The sequence below is a fragment of the Somniosus microcephalus genome, chromosome 11 (genome assembly GCF_052327205.1).
Source record: "Somniosus microcephalus isolate GS21.2 chromosome 11, FLI_Smic_1.0, whole genome shotgun sequence".
NCBI lineage: Eukaryota > Metazoa > Chordata > Chondrichthyes > Squaliformes > Somniosidae > Somniosus > Somniosus microcephalus.
Genome location: NC_140997.1, coordinates 213,555,122 through 213,574,141, shown reverse-complemented (window position 1 = coordinate 213,574,141; position 19,020 = coordinate 213,555,122). Strand labels below are relative to the sequence as shown.

The 19,020-nt window shown below is 43.6% G+C and overlaps 1 protein-coding gene across 2 annotated transcripts in view; it reads left to right on the top strand.

Moving 5' to 3' along the window:
- The window catches only part of LOC147111207 (calcium/calmodulin-dependent protein kinase type 1-like), a 218,079-nt gene that overhangs the window by 142,198 nt on the left and 56,861 nt on the right, over nucleotides 1–19,020 (top strand). For both annotated transcript variants that reach the window (XM_086001871.1, XM_086001872.1), the window contains one exon: nucleotides 15,043–15,117. In XM_086001871.1, coding sequence (XP_085857997.1) covers nucleotides 15,043–15,117 — 75 coding nt within the window. The remainder of the gene's footprint in view (nucleotides 1–15,042; nucleotides 15,118–19,020) is intronic.

Sequence of the window (19,020 nt, the reverse complement as noted above, 5' to 3'; positions counted from 1 at the left end):
CAGTAGGGTATAAGTCCGAGAAGGTCGTGATCCAACTGTGCAGTGCTCGGGTCAGATTGCCCCTTGAGTCGTGTGTCTGGCTCTAGTGGCTGAGACAAAAAAGGATCAGGATAGTGAAACAGTTTGGGTGGAGATAAGGAATAATAAGGGGAAAAAGTCACTAGTGGGCGTAGTCTATAGGCCTCCTAACAGTTGCAACTCTATTGGTCGGAGTATAAATCAGGAAATAGTTGGGGCTTGTAATAAGGGAACAGCTATAATCATGGGAGATTTTAACTTTCATATTGACTGGACAAATCAAATTGGGCAGGGCAGCCTTGAGGAAGAGTTCGTAGAGTGCATTAGGGACGGGTTCCTTGAGCAGCATGTTGCTGAACCAACCAGGGGGTAGGCAATCTTAGATCTGGTCCTGTGTAATGAGACAGGATTAATAAAAAATGTCCTAGTAAAGGATCCCCTTGGAATGAGTGACCATAACATGGTTGAATTCCAAATTCAGTTGGAGGGTGAGAGTTGGATCTCAAACCAGCGTACTAAGCTTAAATAAAGGAGACTATGAAGGTATGAGAGCAGAGTTGATTAAAGTGGACTGGGAAAATAGATTAAGGTGCAAGACGGTACATGAGCAGTGGTGTACATTCAAGGAGATATTTCACAACTTTCAAGAAAAATATATTCCACTGAGGAAAAAGGGGCGTAAAAGAAAAGACAGCCATCCATGGCTAAGTAAAGTAATAAAGGATAGTATCCGACTGAAAACAAGGGCATATAAAGTAGCCAAATCTAGTGGGAGGATAGAAGATTGGGAAGCATTTAAAAGCCAGCAAAGAATAACTAAAAGATTAATTAAGAAAGGGAAGATAGATTATGAAAGTAAACTAGCAAAAAATATAAAAACAGATAGCAAAAGTTTCTACAGTTATATAAAAAGAAAAAGGGTGGCTAAAGCGAATGTTGGTCCCTTAGAGGACGAGACCGGGAAATTAGTAGTGGGGAACATGGAGATGGCAAAAACACTGAACAAATATTTAGCCTAACATCTGTGGTTGGTAAAATGTTGGAGTCCATTATTAAGGAAGCAGTAACATTTGACAGTAACAGGACATTTGGATAAGCATAATTTAATCGGAGAGAGTCAGCATGGTTTTATGAAGTGGAAGTCATATTTGACAAATTTGCTCAAATTCTTTGAGGACGTAGCAAACAGGGTGGATAAAGGGGAACCAGTGGATGTGGTGTATTTGGACTTCCAAAAGGCATTTGACAAGGTGCCACACAAAAGATTACTGCACAAGATAAAAAATCACGGGATTGGGGGTAATATACTGGCATGGGTGGAAGATTGGCGATCTAACAGAAAGCAGAGAGTTGGGATAAATGGTTCATTCTCGGGTTGGCAATCAGTAACTAGTGGTGTTCCGCAGGGGTCAGTGCTGGGACCCCAACTCTTAATATAGATTGTAAACGATTTGGAGGAGGGGACCAAGTGCAACATATCCAAGTTTGCCAACGATACAAAGATGGGAGGGAAAGCAGTGAGTGAGGAGGACATAAAAAAAACCTGCAAAAGGACATAGACAGGCTAAGTGAGTGGGCAGAAATTTGGCAGATGGAATATAATGTTGGAAAGTGTGAGGTTATGCACTTTGGCAGAAAAAATCAAAGAGCAAGTTATTATCTAAATGGAGAGAAACTGCAAAGTGCTACAGTACAAAGGGATCTGGGGGTCCTGGTGCATGAAACACAAGGTTTGTATGCAGGTACAGCAGGTGATCAGGAAGGCCAATGGAATCTTGGCTTTTATTTCAAGGGGGATGGAGTATAAAAGCAGGGAAGTCTTGCTTCAGTTATACAGGGTACTGGTGAGGCCACACCTGGAATACTGCGTACAGTTTTGGTTTCCATATTTAAGAAAAGATATACTTGCTCTCGAGGCAGTTCAGAGAAGGTTCACTCGGTTGATTCCAGAGATGAGGGGGTTGACTTATGAGGAAAGGTTGAGTAGGTTGGGCCTCTACTCATTGGAATTCAGAAGAATGAGAGGCGATCTTATCGAAACATATAAGATTGTGAGGGGGATTGATCGGCTGGATGCGGGGAGGATGTTTCCACTGATGGGTGAGACTAGAACTAGGGGGCATAATCTTGGAATAAGGGGCTGCCCTTTCAAAACTGAGATGAGGAGAAACTTCTTCACTCAGAGGGTAGTAAATCTATGGAATTTACTACCTCAGAGAGCTGTGGAAGCTGCGACATTAAATAAATTTAAAACGGAGATAGACAGTTTCCTAGCTGATAAGGGAATTAGGGGTTACGGGGAGCGGGCAGGGAAGTGGACGTGAGTCTAGGTTCGGATCAGCTACGATCCTATTGAATGGCGGAGCAGGCCCGAGGGGCCGTATGGCCTACTCCTGCTCCTTCTTATGTTCTTATTCAAGCACTGGAGGCAGTTCAAGGAGCCACATGGCTGATCCCTAGTGTCTGGGATCGGAATTACGAGGAAAAACTTGGAGAAGCTTGGGGGAAGCTGTTTGTCTTGTTTTGCCTGGGCGTTAAGCATCTCCTGGGCCATGTGCTGCAGAAAGGGAAAAACTCCTTTTATAGAATCCGTCGGGTTCACTTTAATGGAAGGAAAATCTGGCGGGTTTTGTAGGAGGCGTGCAAGCCTTCTCATCAGTTTTTCTTTTCTGCACTCCACCTGGGAGATGTTCAACGCTGAGGCAGTTAAGACAATATACCCTTGGTCTTTTCAGTCTGGAAAGGAAACGTCTTAAGAATTAAGGTTATGGAATGTAATGCTACTTTAAATTGTGAGTATGACACGGGATCACAATTCAGACTAGTAATAGGTACATTTAAGATTATATTAGTAAGTGCAAAGAGTGATCAACGCAGAGAATGGACTTTCATATGGAGTCGGTATCATTTAAGAAACGATTAGATGTTGCAATAGAGGAAAGTGTACAGTCCTTCTGGTGGGGTGAGTTAAGGTGGGGTGAGTGGCCTTCCTCATGTGATCTTGTAACAATTAGTAACTGGCTTACAGCAGGCTTCCCTTGCCAGAGCATTGAGGAAGGAGCTGTGTTAGCAGAGGTTGAACTGCATGTAACATTGTTTTTAAATCTGAATAGAAGTTATTACTTTACATTCAACCTTGAATTACAAAACCCTGAAACAAATTCAAAATAAGAAATAAAAACAGAAAATGCTGGAAACACTCAGCAGGTCAGACAGCATCTGTAGAGAGAGAACCAGAGTCGTTTCAGGTCGATGACCCTGCGTCAGAACTGGAAAAAGGTAGAGATGTAACAGATTTTTAAGCAAGTGTAGGGGCAGGGAAAGGGGGGGAGGGGAGAACAAAAGTCTGTGATAGGGTGGAGGGCAGGAGAGATTAAAAGACAAAAGGGATGATGGTGCAAGGCAAAAGGAGATGGTAATGGGACAAGTTAAGAAACAAAAGATGGCTCTAGATGAGGTGTAAATGGCAATTGCAGAATGATTGACAGCTGCCATGTGAGGGAAATAAAAGGAAAAGAATAAAAGAGGGGCCAATTTATAGTCTGAAATTGTTGAACTCGATGTTGAGCCCAGAAGGCTGTAAAGTGCCTAATCGAAAGATGAGGTGCTGTTCCACGAGCTTATTTTGAGCTTCGTTGGAACAGTGTAAGAGGCCGTGGTTGACATAGCCCTTGAATGTATCCGTTCCATTTCCCACACTTCTGCTCTCACCCCTTCCTCTCCCTCCCAGAACCACGATAGAGTTCCCCTTGTCCTCACCTTTCACCCCACCAGCCTCCACATTCAATGGATCATGCTCTGCCATTTCCACCACCTCCAGCGTGATCCCACCACCAAACACATCTTCCCCTCCCCTCCCCTTTCAGCATTCTGAAGGGACCGCTCCCTCCGCGATACCCTGGTCCACTCCTCAATCACCCCCAACACCCTTTCCCCTTCGCCCGGCACCTTCCCGTGCAAGCGCAGGAGATGCAACACCTGCCCTTTTACCTCCTCCCTTCCCGCCATCCAGGGCCCCAAACACCCCTTCCAGGTGAAACAGCGATTTTCTTGTACTTCTTGCTATTTAGTATACTGTATTCGCTGCTCACGATGTGGTTTCCTCTACACTGGGGAGACCAAACGCAAATTGGGTGACCGCTTTGCGGAACACCTCCGTTCAGTCCGCAAGCCTGCTGAGTGTTTCCAGCATTTTCTGTTTTCATTTCAGATTTCTAGCATCCGCAGTATTTTGCTTTTGTATTAGTGTTCAAAATAAGAACATTACTTGGTGTCGGAGTGGGTGCTGAATGACAAAGGACACAGCCATGAATCACTACATTTGGCGGGGGAAAGGCTTTGAGCAGTAAAATAAGAATTAAATTGAGAAATTGTGACCTTCGCAGAGGCTTCAGGTGTTTGGAAATCTAGCGCACAGTTGAAAATGGTTTAAATAATAGTTTAAATGTTAGCAACTAAACTGAAAACAATATGAACTGCCCACATAGATTTCAGAATACGTTTTTTAAATTACTGATCTAATTTTTGAGTTCAGGTAGCAATAAATGACATGAATTTTGCTCTTGCAGCTTCTGATCCCATTTAGTCTCTGAATGAAACTATTTTCTCGGCATTTATCCTTGCCTGCCCACTGTTTAACCATGGGCCGTATTTTGCGACCCCTACGGGTGCGTACAAGGTGCGCACGCGCCTGTAGGGGCCGCGCAAGTTCCGGGTTGAGGCATGCGAACCACATGCACCCCTGGGATACGTGGGCCTCTACGTATTTCTACCAGGAGAGGCCCAGGATCGCAAGTCTCCATAGCTCCCGGACCACCAGGTAAATGCGTAGATTTTTTGATGATCAGAGGCATCCACCCACGGGAAGCCTTCAATCACAAATTCAGGCCATTTATCATGTTTTTTCTTTGATCTATAAATGGTTAGCAACTATTGAAACAGATGAACAAAGATGAAAGTACCATTTTCCTCCTTGTTATTAGACAAGACATTTATAATGATTTCAACTTTGTGGAAAGAAGGAATCTAGCCGAAAAACTGCAGTATAAAAATATTAAACCAACATGGCAATGGCCAATAATAAAATGAGGAAATGATCATATGGGCCATCCATCAAAGTCAAAGGAACAGGAGAATGAGACCATTGTGTGGACTGTGGAATGTAGCACAAATCCAAAAAGCTTCCCAACCTTTGGGAAAACAGAGATTAGGTGCTAGTATTAGTGAGAGAATCGGTCATGATTTAAACAGGGTCGAGAAGCGCAGCTGAGCAAGATTACAGCATAGAACAATTTGCAGTAAGTCAAGATAAAAGTGATGGGATACTTGGGATGAGACATACCAGTGAAAGGAAGATGTGCTGCCAGCATTTCATATAAGGGAACCAAATATCAGTTATTATTGGTAATTGCACCATGTGATGAACAGCCAAATTTAGGTTTATGCACCGTAAGAAACTTGATCTTAACAGCGCATAGTGTCAGCTAGTGGTTCAGTGGGTAGCACCCTCGCCTCCGAGTCAGAAGGTTGTGGGTTCAAGTCTCACTCCAGAGACTTGAGCACAAACAAGCTAGGCTGACACTCCAGTGCAGCACCGAGGGAGCGCTGCACTGTTGGAGGTGCCGTCTTTCAGATGAGATGTTAAACCGAAGTCCTGTCTGCTCTCTAAGGTGGACGTAAAAGATCCCATGGCACTATTCTGAAGAGGAGCAGGGGGGTTCTCTGACCAATATTTGTCCCTCAATCAACATCACTAAAAAAAACCCAAAAAAAAACCAGATTATCTAGTCATTATCACATTGCTGTTTGTGGGAGCTTGTTGTGCGCACATTGGCTGCCACATTTCCTACATTCCAACAGTGACTCCACTTCAAGAAGCACTTTGTTGGCTGTAAAGTGCTTTGGGACGCCCGGTGGTCGTGAATGGCGCTATATAACTGCAAGTCTTTTTCTTTTTTGTGAAAAGCATACTCTCTCAAAGCTCAGAAGGGAAATGATTCTGGCGCAGGCCTACAGGAATACAAAGATCTATTTCAAGCTTCGGATTGTTTGCCACTGATGTAATGAGCAAGTTACCCCAGTGATGCATTCATGCAGAAAACCACCAATTGCACTGCAGGGAAAATTTTAAAATGACACTTGAAAGAATGGAGGATTGGAAGTTATAAATAAATTAAATCAATCAACAGAATGAGTGAATTGATTAGTAATTAATGATTTTTAAAAAAATGTTAAATTACTGGTATCTCAAACAAACAGGATTATTAAAAGGGAACATTTTAAGCTTCCAATTTGATGAAATTATGACACCGTTTGCTAACTCATAATATTCTAGCAAGTTTGATGCATCTGCAAGTTTTGGTAACTGAAACAAGATGAAGGAAATGCCAGTTTAAGTGCATTTAATATTCCTAAGGAAAGTTCAAGTTTCTCTTTGTTGTTGCTTCAGCTCCTGAAGCAGTATCATAAAACCATCCCTATGACACATGACCACATTGACACATTGACGACTGACATCATAATAATGCAGAGTTCATCCAAAGAGGAACACGAGGACAGACTTTGGAAAGTACTTGAAGTTGTTGGAATCAACTTGAAACTTTCTAACGACAAGGCCCACCCAAGCGTTTCCCCGAGACATCCTCCCTCAGCCTCTTTAATTGTAATTCCAAAAAACATACGTAGATAAATGCCACAAATGATTTATGAGGGTCATAGGGACATATATGAAGATGTTAAACAGTCATGGGAGGTTGTGTATTGACCCAGAATAAATTAGGACATTTGTTAAAAAATCTTCATCCTGCTTAAGATACAAGACCAAGTCCTCCATCATATGCACCTCTGTAGTAAGAAAATCTAATTGAGATTAAATGCTCATAAGACACTGGGATATATTGAAAGGCTTAGATTTGCATTGCATAAGTAATTATTAGCTTCAAGAAGTACAAGTCTATCACAGTACATAATCAGTAAGAATGAGCACAAATGAAAAATAGTAAGGGTTACAAATAAATTGCTTTTGAATATGAATCCGTGCAAATTTTATTTTAAGGATGGAAGTTATAATAGAATAGGTATCGTAGGTGTTTGTTTACTACTTTAGTAACTTGTATTTTTTATTAGGCTGATGGATGGTGGCATTAGGTGAAGCCCAATTTTGAAATTGGTGTCAGTTAACCATTCGGTGTCCTGTAGTGCCTGCCAGTTGGGAAAGCCAGCTAATTGTCAGACATTGCATGGGAAAAGACCAAACATTCAACCATGTTGCAGTCTGAGAAACCTTCCAAGGCAATCTTGTGCATCCTGGACCTGGGCATGGTGGATTTCCTGACCCATGAGGAGGACCTCTGATCTGCTCATCCTGTGCACTGGATGACCAGAGATGAACACTGTGGAGGAAAAGTGTATCTGAAGTCAAGGAGCAGCCTCCTCAGATAGTGAAACAAGGGCTGCAACCCCGGGCCCTGCATATAAATGTGGAAAATGGTTTTGGCCTGTCTGCAGAATGGAGAAGTAGTCAGGACATCTGTAAAATGGCGCAGCTACTTGTAGGACGTCACCACATGATGCAGCACACTCCATCCAGGGTGCCCACATACTTTAAGTGCCATTGCTTCATATCCATTTGTGAATGTAATTTTGAGACATGTCTTTAATGATCAGTATCTGATGTCATTTACACATTGACTGTTCCAGTCAGAGCACTGAAGGGGGAGCTCTGCTGGCAGAGGCTGAACTGCTATCGGTCATGTTTTTTAAACTTTAATGAAGTTATTTTTTTTTTGAAGCTTGTATTATAAAGACCCCTAAAACAAGTTCAAAGAACTTTACTTTGTTGATTAAATGTACTCCGATGACTTCAGCCACTGGTACAGAAGATAAAAGTGGCAGTCCAAGCCCACCTTTGTAACTTATTAAAACATTTAGTTTAGTCTGTTTAGCCCATAACCTTGAGATTTGTGTGCTTTACATCGATTTAATTGTGGCTGCACTATGGATGGTGATCTTGCCACCTGATGATGTGACCGAGATCATTTCAGTATTAGGATGAGCACCAAGTTATGTTTCGGGGATATTAGCTGAAGCTGCTTGTACTTTGGCCTTCGAATGGTGCCAGCGCGGCTGGTTCCTGATGCACACAGGTCTTGTGTAGTTTACAGACTCCCTAACTCCGGCATCTAGGGGGTTCTGGTTTTAAAGGAAAAAATGGTCTTCCCAGCGGCTAGACTTGTGAATTGGGGTTGCTGGTGGCTTGTACCAGGAACCACCCTAGCATCTTTCTCAGGCAAGTGTAAAAGCAGCTTGAAGTGGCCTCGCCGCTCACGCACCTTTTACCAAAATCACTTTTCCAGTAGCGTTCTTCCTTCTCTGCTGAACCGTGCTCCTTTCGGCATAAAGGTGTCTTCCTATCGGTTCTGTGATAGAAGTTGACTGCAAATGGTGCAGGTTTTTATGGCAGTGTTCATCTACATTGTCTTCGTTTTGGGAGCACTGCAATCCGTTAGTTGTAGGGCAGCAATGTTGGCTGTTGTGCACAACTTGTGCAAGCGACGAAGGATTTTTATCATGCTGTTGACTGAAAATTGTGCCAGTATAACTATCATATAATAGTCATTTGTACTCTGTGTGAAACTTGCACTTCCAACATCTGTGCAGACTGCCTGACAAAATGGTATTTGCATTAATGTATAATTTGAGGTAAGGTAATGGATTCTTCTCCTCCATCAAATGCACACAAGGGTTTTGGGGTGCTGGGGGGGAATACCCATTTCATACAGATTCTGCATGCCACTTATGCCAGCGATGTGAGTAATGGGGTATCCAGGAAACACATGCAAGTTATATGACTGTTGTACCACTCTGATGTTAGACACAAGTCTTTGTCACCTCCAGACTTGCCTGCTCAACACTCGCCTTGCTGGCCTCCCATCCTCCACGCTCGATAAACTCCAGCTTGTCCACATTTTGCTGCATCTGTACTGGCCTGCACTTATCCCTACTTGCCCATCACCCCGGTCCTCACAGAACTACATTGGCTTTCTATCCTCTGGTGCCTTCAATTCCTTGTTCCCATTTTTAAATCTCTGTATGGCCTTGCCCCATCCTATCTCTGCACCCTCCTTCAGTCCTACATCTCTCTGGCTCTGAGCATCATCCTTCCCTACATCTACTACTGATGGTAGAGTCTTCAGCCACCAAGGTTCTGCACTCTACAATTCCTTCCTTAATCCCCTCCACCTCTCCACCTTTCCTTTAAAAATGTCCTCAAAACCCATCTCTTCAACCAGGCTTTTGGTCCCTCTCCTTTCCTGGATTGGAACCTGCTTTCCATATGCCTTCTGTGAAGTGCATTGGGACATGTTTTATTGTGAAGACACTATATATAAATGGTAGCGATAGTTGATGTACTAAATATGCTCCACCATTATTAGCACAGTTTGTCCTGCTGAATGCCAACTTTTCTAAACTGGGGAATACACATTTTATCTACTTTATCCCAATGGTTCAACTTAATAGCCGAGCACGGTCCCGGGTTCAATCCGGGTTCAATCCCTGGGCCGCGCTGAGTTAACGGAACTCAGCCGGGGCGTTAGTTGAGGGTGTTGCTATTGGCCTAAGCACTCCTGGGTTAGGGAGGTAAAAATTGGTCCGTCTAGCCACACCTGATCTCTCAATGAATTCCTGCTGGAAGTACGTGTGTAAGAACAGGCTTGTGATGGGCATAGAAACATAGAAGATAGGAGCAGGAGTAGGCCATTCGGCCCTTCGAGCCTGCTCCTGCATTCAATGAGATCATGGCTGATCATCCAAATTCAGTACCCTGTCCCTGCCTTCTCCCCATATCCCTTGATCCCTTTAGCCTTAAGAAATATATCCAACTCTTTCTTGAATATATTTAATGAACTGGCCTCCACCGCCCTTTGTGGCAGAGAATTCCACAGGTTTGCCACTCTCTGGGTGAAGAAATTCCTCCTCATTTCAGTCCTAAATGACTTACCCCTTATCCTTAGACTATGACCCCTGGTTCTGGACTCCCCGGCCATCAGAAACATCCTTCCTGCATCTAGTCTGTCCACGTTTGACAGAATTTTATAGGTTTCGATGAGACCCCCTCTCAATCTTCTAAACTCCAGTGAGTATAAGCCCAATCGACACAATCTCTCCTCATACGTCATTCCTGCCATCGCAGGTATCAGCCTGGTGAATCTTCACTGCACTCCTTCCATGGCAAGAACATCCTTCCTCAGGTAAGGCGACCAAAACTGCACACAATACTCCAGGTGTGGCCTCACCAAGGCCCTGTACAACTGTTGCAAGACATCCTTGTTCCTGTACTCGAACGCTCTTGCTACGAAGGCCAGCATACCATTTGCCTTCTTAACCGCCTGCTGCACCTGCATGCTTACCTTCAGCGACTGGTGCACAAGAACACCCAGGTCTCTGCACTTCCCCTTCTCCCAATCTATTGCCATTCAAATAATAATCTGCCTTCCTGTTTTTGCCACCAAAGTGGATAACCTCACATTTATCCACATTATAGTGCATTTGCCATGTTTCTGCCCAATCACCCAACCTGTCCAAATCGTACTGGAGTTTCACGACATCCTCCTCACAACATACCCTCCCACCCAGCTTTGTGTCGTCTGCAAATTTGGAGATATTACATCCAATTCCCTTGTCCAGATCATTAATATACATTGTGAATAGCTGGGGTCCAAGGACCGATCCCTGCGGTACCCCACTAGTCACTGCCTGCCACTTGGAAAAAGACCCGTTTATTCCAACTCTTTGCTTTCTGTCTGCCAACCAGTTCTCTATCCAAGTCAATACCTTGCCCCCAATCTCATGTGCCTTAATTTTGCACGCTAATCTCTTATGCGGGACCTTATCGAAAGCCTTCTGAAAGTCCAAATACACCACATCCACTGGTTCTCCCTTATCTATTTTACCAGTTACATCCTCAAAAAATCCCAGTAGATTAGTCAAGCATGATTTACCTTTTGTAAATCCATGTTGACTTTGTCCGATCCTGTCACTGCTTTCCAAGTGCTCTGCTATTACATCTTTTATAATGGACTCTAGCATTTTCCCCACTACCGATGTCAGGCTTACCGGTCTATAATTCCCTGCTTTTTCTCTACCACCTTTTTTGAATAGTGGGGTAACATTTAGCTACCCTCCAATCCATGGGTACTGTTCCAGAGTCTATCGAGTTCTGGAAGATGATCAGCAATGCATCTACTATTTCTAGGGCCACTTCCTTAAGTACCCTGGGATGTAGATTATCAGGCCCTGGGGATTTATCGGCCTTCAGTCCCATCAATTTTCCTAACACCATTTCCCTACAAATACTGATTTCTTTCAGTTCCACCCTTTCATCAGACCCTATGTTCCTCGGCATCTCTAGGAGGTTATTTGTGTCCTCCTTTGTGAAGACAGAACCAACCAAAGCACAACCGTTACCCATGGAATATATCCCATCAAGGGGTCAACGCCTTCTGGAAAGGTAATGGGGAGCAAGTAAGAGGATGAAACTTAACTGCTTTACAACATACAGTTTGTCAGAGAGCCAGCTTGGTTCAGTGGTAGCGCTGTCCTCTCTTGTCCGAAGGTTGTAGATTCAAATCCTACTCCAGGACTTGAGCACATAATCTGGCTGACATTTCAGTGCAGTACGGAGGGATTTCTACATTGCCCAAGGGTACCCTCTTTCAGATGAGATGTTCAACCAAGCCAATTTCTGTCTGTTCAGATGGATGTAACCAATCCCATGGCAGTATTTGAAGATGAACAGGGAATCCTCCCACATCCCACCCAACATTCATCTCTCCACCAACACCACTAAAAGCAGATTAACTGGTCACTTACCTCATCTGTTATTTGAGGGACCTTTCTGTGTACAGATTAGCTGCCACATTTGCCTACAAAACAAGTGACTGCACTAAAGTAAGTCATTGGGTGTGAAGTGCTTTGAAACTTCATGAGGATGTAAAAGGTGCTATATAAACTCAAGTTTGTTCATCTTTTTTTACATCTTTTGGATTGGCACTGAGGCACATGCAAACTATATTCATCTAAATAAGTGGTTCTCTTTTACTGGACCTGTATTGTACATGCACAAGTATAGGAACTGACTGAGATAAACATGAGCCACACCAGATGTGAGCGACTCTTGTGTTTCAATGGGAGGTACAGTAAAGGTGCAAGTTTTCAAGTGATTTAAAACTTGGGTCCTTTACTAATGCACTGTATCTTGAGGGCCAGTAAAGACTGAGGGTAAAGGCTTGCTGCAGTGAGCAGCTGAGAAGTTATGTCATCTACTCAGGATTGTTTTCTTTGACACTTGCATTCTCAACATCAGCATTGTTTGGATCTGTCTCGCATCATTGGAGGTGATGCAGTAGGGTTGATATATATTTACCAGGAGTACATGCAGACATACTGCTGATCCCAGTTCCATCTCTGTTATAGCATAAAGTACTAAGGAATTAACTGTGGAAAAATTGATGATTTTGATTATGAATTGGCTTCCGATCAAAAACTGGCAATATACAAGGCATTGATCCTGAATTTTTATTGATGCCTGGCACTAAAATGTAAAGTTTGTTTAGTAGGAAGAATTTGCAGGAAAACGTTGAACATTGTATCACACGGGTATAAAACTGCTGAGGAAATGTCACCGGCACGAAATGTCCAGGGCCCCAAACACCCCTTCCAGGTGAAACAGCAATTTACTTGTACTACTTTCAATTTAGTAGACTGTATTCGCTGCTCACGATGCGGTCTCCTCTACATTGTGGAGACCAAACGCAGATTGGGTGACCGCTTTGCGGAACACCTCCGTTCAGTCCGCAAGCGTGACCCTGAGCTTCCGGTCGCCTGTCATTTTATTCTCCACCCCACTCCCGCTCTGTCCTCGGCGTCTTACGCTGTTCTAATGAAGCTCGAGGAACGGCACCCCATCTTTCAATTAGGCACTTTACAGCCTTCTGGACTCAACATTGAGTTCAACAATTTCAGATGATAAACACTGCTCCTATTTTTTTGGACAGCAGCTGTTGGTAATGATTCAGCTATTGCCATTTCTCTAGACCCATCTTTTGTTTCTTTACTTGTCCTTTTTGCCATCCCCTGTTGCCTTGCACCATCGTGCCTTTTGTCATTTAATCACTCTGTCTTCCACCCTGTCACAGGCCTCCCCTCCCCCCTTTCTCTGCCTCGGCGCCTGCTTAAAACCTGTTACATCTCCAACTTTTTCCAGTTCTGATGAAAGGTCATCGACCTGAAACGTTAACTTTGTTTCTCCCACCATAGATGCTGCCTGACCTGTTGAGTATTTCCAGCGTTTTCTGTTTTTATTTCGGATTTCCAGCATCCGTAGTATTTTGCTTTTGATGAATTGTATCATTTGCTCTTAACGTTAAATTGGTTGTTTTGAACAGGATTTAAAATTGCTTTTCACCGACAAACCTGCCTTCCGATACAACAAGACCTACCTTAACTTTCACAAGATTTTAAAAGTATTACAGGACTAGGATCTGTCTAAGTTCACGCCTGTGCTGGTGAGCAGATGTGTGTTGAATGAAACAGCTTTAATCTGTAAACTGCTGGTATTCTTTTCATTCTGGTTTTCTACTCAATGTAAAAGCAGCTGGTTACCGAAACATACTCCGCTCACTGGCACAAGATTGATTTTAAACGGATAGGAGGCTGCATAACGCTTTTAAAATCAAATGCAATGTAAGGAAAATTTTACTCTGTTTTCTGCCTCCATTTCCCTGAACCTTGATATATCGAACAGCCTTTATATATGAAATCGCCCCCCCCCCCCCCCCACAAAGAAACTTGTCTTTTTAAAACCATTTGCATTATGTCAAAGATTAACCTCAATTCTGATTCTTTGCTGTGTTAGTAATGATCATAATTGTGGACTGCATTTTTGCGTGGGAGGGTGTCAAAAATCGGATGATGTAAAGCTGCAGGCTCTGTGAGTCAGTGTGGAATGCTGTTTATTTGGTTTCAAAATGCTTTTTTTTTAACTCCTTCAACGCTGACCTCTTGCGGGAAATTGCCTTTGCTATTTTGTTGCTTAAGATTGCTGCAGCCCCTGTGTTGCTTTTCTCTGAACACGTCCGCCGTGATGATGCGATTATAAAATCAACAGGGATTACAAATAAAATGACTTTCAAAAGCCGAGTCATACTGAACAGCAGCAACATTCTTGCTTTTGTTTGACCGTGCAGAGGGAAGTGGAACGCAATGCCCCAAACAGGATGAAAGTGACGCATGATAGAGATGAAGTATTGGGCTGTTGGGTAGCAACCCTTCTGGTGGAGTGCTGGACTCTCTGTGCTTGAGCCTTACTTCTGGCACATTTAGCTAGAGGTGTCCCTCGTGACGCCAACATTGCCAACGATTTATGGTATAAATACAGAAAACTGCTAATTATAATGTGGAGTGCTTGTAATAAAGGAAAGACTTGCATTTATATAGTGCCTTTCACGACCTCGGGACGTCCCAATGCGCTTTACAGCCAATGAAGTACTTTTGAAGTGTAGTCACTGTTTGTAATGTAGGAAACGCAGCAGCCAATTTGCGCACTGCAAGCTTCCACAAACAGCATTGTGATCACCAGATAATTTGTTTTAGCAATGTTGATTGAGGGATAAATATTGGCCAGCACACTGGGGATATCTCCCCATCTCTTTGAAATAGTGCCGTGAGGTCTTTTACGTCCAGCCGAGAGAGCAAACGGGCTCTTGTTTTAACATCTCGTCCAAAAGACGGCAGCTCCGACAGTGCAGCACTCCCTCAGCACTGCACTGGAGTGTCAGCCTAGATTTTTGTGCTCAAGTCTCTGGAGTGGGACTTGAACCCACAACCTTCTGACTGCCAACTGAACCACGGCTGATGCTCATAGTGGGAGTGCGGGGGAGGGAAATTCCATGCCGATGTTTTAATTTATTCTGTAGGATCAATGGGAAAGGGTTAGCTGTAATTAAATTGCATTATTTCTTTCAGAATCAAGCACCCGAACATTGTGTCACTGGAAGACATTTATGAGAGTCCAACACATCTTTATTTGGTGATGCAACTGTAAGTATTGATTGCACATTTCACACATCTACATAGTCATCGTCTTCTTAGGCAGTCCCTCTGAACCGAGGATGACTTGCTTCCACACTAAAAATGAGTTCTCAGGTGACTGATGAGTCCAATGCTGGACCTACAGTCTCAGTCACAGATGGGGCAGACGGAGGTTGAAGGGGTGGGTGGGTGGGGTGCTTGGGTTGACTGCGCTCCTTCCGCTGTTTGCGCTTTGCTTCCGCTTGCTCCTGGCGAAGAGACTCAAGGTGTTTGGCGCCTTCCCGGATGCTTCTCCTCCACTTTGAGCGGTCTTGGGCCAGGGATTCCCAGGTGTCGATGGGAATGTTGCGCTTTTTCAAGGAGGCTTTGAGGGTGTCCTTGAAGCACCTGGGGCTCTCCTGCTGTGTCGGAGCTCCGAGTAGAGCGCTTGTTTTGGGAGTCTCCTATCCGGCATGCGGATGATGTGGCCTGTCCATCGGAGCTGATCGAGCGTGGTCTACATAGTAATTCAGTTGTAACTATCCATCACTACAAGCAGTATTGCACATTCAGTGGTAACTGCTTTCTGTACATGGACCTAGTAATACAGTTATAACTGTGCAGCCAGTGCACAACATCAATTCTACATAGACCTGGTAGTACATCTGTAACTATCGATCCAGTGCGAGCTGTACATAGACTCAATAATACAGATGTAACTATCTACCCAGCGCTGAATGTTTATTGCACATGTCAATATTTCCCAGGATGGGGTGTAAAATAACCGTGGCATCAGTAATGTACTATGCATGGTATATATTTTAAATCATTTTGATAACTAGATTATATATAGGGTGAAGTAGAGTCTGAAGTGTGCTACAAGACAGAAACACTGTCTGTGAGGCTGTATGATGCTCTAAACCATTAAAACATTATTGTTTCCTACCTTTCTCATGTTATTAGTGTGCACATGTTTGAAAGAAGCGTTTCTGTGTTGATACTGACAACCGGTTTCTATGATGGTAGGTTACTACAGTGCTACTCTATCATATAATTAGGCTAACAGTGATGGGGGTTCATTTTATGGCTTTGTGCAAGAGAATAACTGGTAATATTTTCTGCATTCACAGCTCGTATTTTTAATACAGCTCCAGTAGAAAGAGCTGAAGGTCTACCCACCTAACTTAATGGGCTCCCCAAGCCAGTTTCCAGGAATATAAAATTGGCTTAAATATCACAAATGAGTATTCTTTGTATTCCCTCCCTGGTACCACAGGATCTGCTTGCAGATGTCATGGTGGGTGTGTGTATGTGGGGGCGGGCCCTCGCAGGTACGATCTTGGTAGATTATCTGAGACATGAATGATCTTCATTGTGCCTGCTGTAAAGTACATGCACCCACTGGGGCAGATCTTGACTTTGTGCGATAGTGTAAAATGGGTGATAGCGAGTCGGCAGCCCGTTTTACAATGACTTCAATAGAAATAAAAATCGGGAGGGGGTAAAACTGGCTGCCGACTCGTTATTCACCCATTTTAAGTAGACGTGCCCAATTCCCCAACTCTTTGTTTCCTGTCACTCTCTTCCCCCTCCCTCACTGTCAGTACAGACACATGACTAGGCACAAAGCTGCAGATTGGATCTGGAGAGGCTCCTGCAATTTTAGACCCCTTTTAATGATTATCCTCGGCATCTCTATGGGCTCTATGAGCTCAAACTAGTTAGTTGTTGGCTGGTGCATTGAGTCTCGGAGCGTTAACGAGAGATTGATTCCCCAGCGATGCTCTTCTGCAGTTAGATGACCTTTTTCATCTTTGCTTTCTATTGCGCAGTCTTCAGTTGAGAGATGTTGTATTTTAAGTGGCCCACTAATCCGTGGATGTAGGCTCGCTTTCATTGTTCATCTGTTTTGTTTAAAATTTGAAAGATAATTGATTCTTTAAAAATCAATGACTAACATACCCAGTGACAGCTCTAAAGGAGCTAATCTCCATTAATATCGAGTGCAGGTTAGTGTGAGTAATATGAGCTCTTCGTATAGTTGGGAAAGCTCTGATGTTTCTGATCTCTAATATTCATGGGCTGTTTGTTCATGTTGTAGGAGTATGTGGGCTGGGTAGTGGGGGTCGATGTCATCTTCTTGTGTGCTGCTCCGCAGGGAAGTAGTTGGAATCTATGACCTCTGCTGGCTTGCGAGTGGTGTTAACGACTAATTGCAGTGTGGGAGAGCGAGCTGTAGACAGCTTGTACTGTACATGTTGACATCTGAGTCATATGCCCCATGTGACTTGGCAGAATCAAGGAAGGGAAAAAAAACCCCCTACTTTTGAGTGTTTTTTGCCATCTTCTGACAGGTTTCATTATAAATTACAACTTTTTCTCTGAGCAAGACTCTTTCATCCATGAACTGTAGGTGCTAAAGTGGAATCAAGGGAGCTTCTTTAACCCTGTAAGGTGCCAGCGCGTGTGAAGCTTTCTTCCCTGTGAAGGACATGCTCCAATGGGGCTTTGTAATCCCACGAGGGCTCTTTTCAAGTGAGGCTTTCAAAGGGAGCTTCTTTAATCCTGTACACCGCTTGGCGCAGCAAGGAAGTGTAATCCTATGAGGGGTGCTTTGTTGAGGCTTTGTATCCCTCGGGGGAAAAGGAACAGCTTTCTTAAATAGTAAGAACACACAAATAGTATGAGATAAATGAATCATCTCTGTTTTTCGATCGTATTCGTTGAGGGAATCTCTCCCACATGGCAGCTGTCTCCCATTCTGCCAGTGCATTTCATACCTAATCTAGAGCCGTCTTTTGTCTCCTAGTCCTATCACCATCTCGTCTCGTTTTGAATACCTGTTAATGTCTCTTCACTTCTCTTTTGTTCTGTCCCAGCCTCCAAACTGGCCTTTTAATTTGTTTCATTTCCTGTGCTTTTTCAGTCTTGACAAAGGGTTTTGACCTGAAACGTTGACTCTATTTCTCTCTCCACGGATGTTGCCTAGCCTGCTGAGTTTTTCCAGCATTTTCTGTTGTTATTATCAGGAGCATTCCCCGTTCTTTCACGCTCTTCAGCGCTCACGTAATAGACAGGCAGGACCTCATAATCTCATAACTTGGCACCCGACAATATTGCACCCCCTCAGTGCGGCATTGCCGTGTCAGCCAAGACTATGTGGGTTGAATCCTGGAGTGGGACTTGAGCCCACAACTTTATCGCTCAGAGGTGACCGTGTTACCTACTGAGCCTGGGCTGAAGGTGAAGTTCAGCCTTGCCCCTTTTACTTATTTTTAGATAATTCACTTTTAGAAATGTTAATATTGGTTAAATGTATGGACCTTTGATTGCTGACGAAGTTGACACATGGTTAAGAACATAAGAAATAGGAGCAGGAGTAGACCATTTGGCCCTTCGAGCCTGCTCTGCCATTCAATATCATGTCTGATCTTCTATCTTATCTCCACTTTCCTGGACTATCCCCATATCCTTTGATTCCCTTAATATTCAAAAATCTATTGATCTGTCTTGAATATACTCAATGACTGAGCCTCCGCAGCCCTCTGGAGTAGAGAATTCCAAAGATTCACCACCCTCTGAGTGAAGAAATTTCTCCTCATCTCAGTCCTAAATGGCCGACCCCTGATTCTGAGACACTGCCCCCCTGGTTGTAGACTCCCCAGCCAGGGGAAACATCCTCCCTGCATCTACCCTGTCGAGCCCTGAAAGAATTATCTATGTTTCAATGAGATCACCTCTCGCTCTTCCAAACTCTAGAGAATATAGGCCTAAATTTGCTCTTTATGATGATTGGATGTGGCGGTGTGTTTGCATGCCTCCCTTTAACTTCTCTGACCTGGATTGACCTCCCTGACCTGGATTCAAATATAAGACAGTCTGATGGTACAAAAGTAGACTTCTGCTTGTTGTGTAAAATGATTTGGGCAGTCT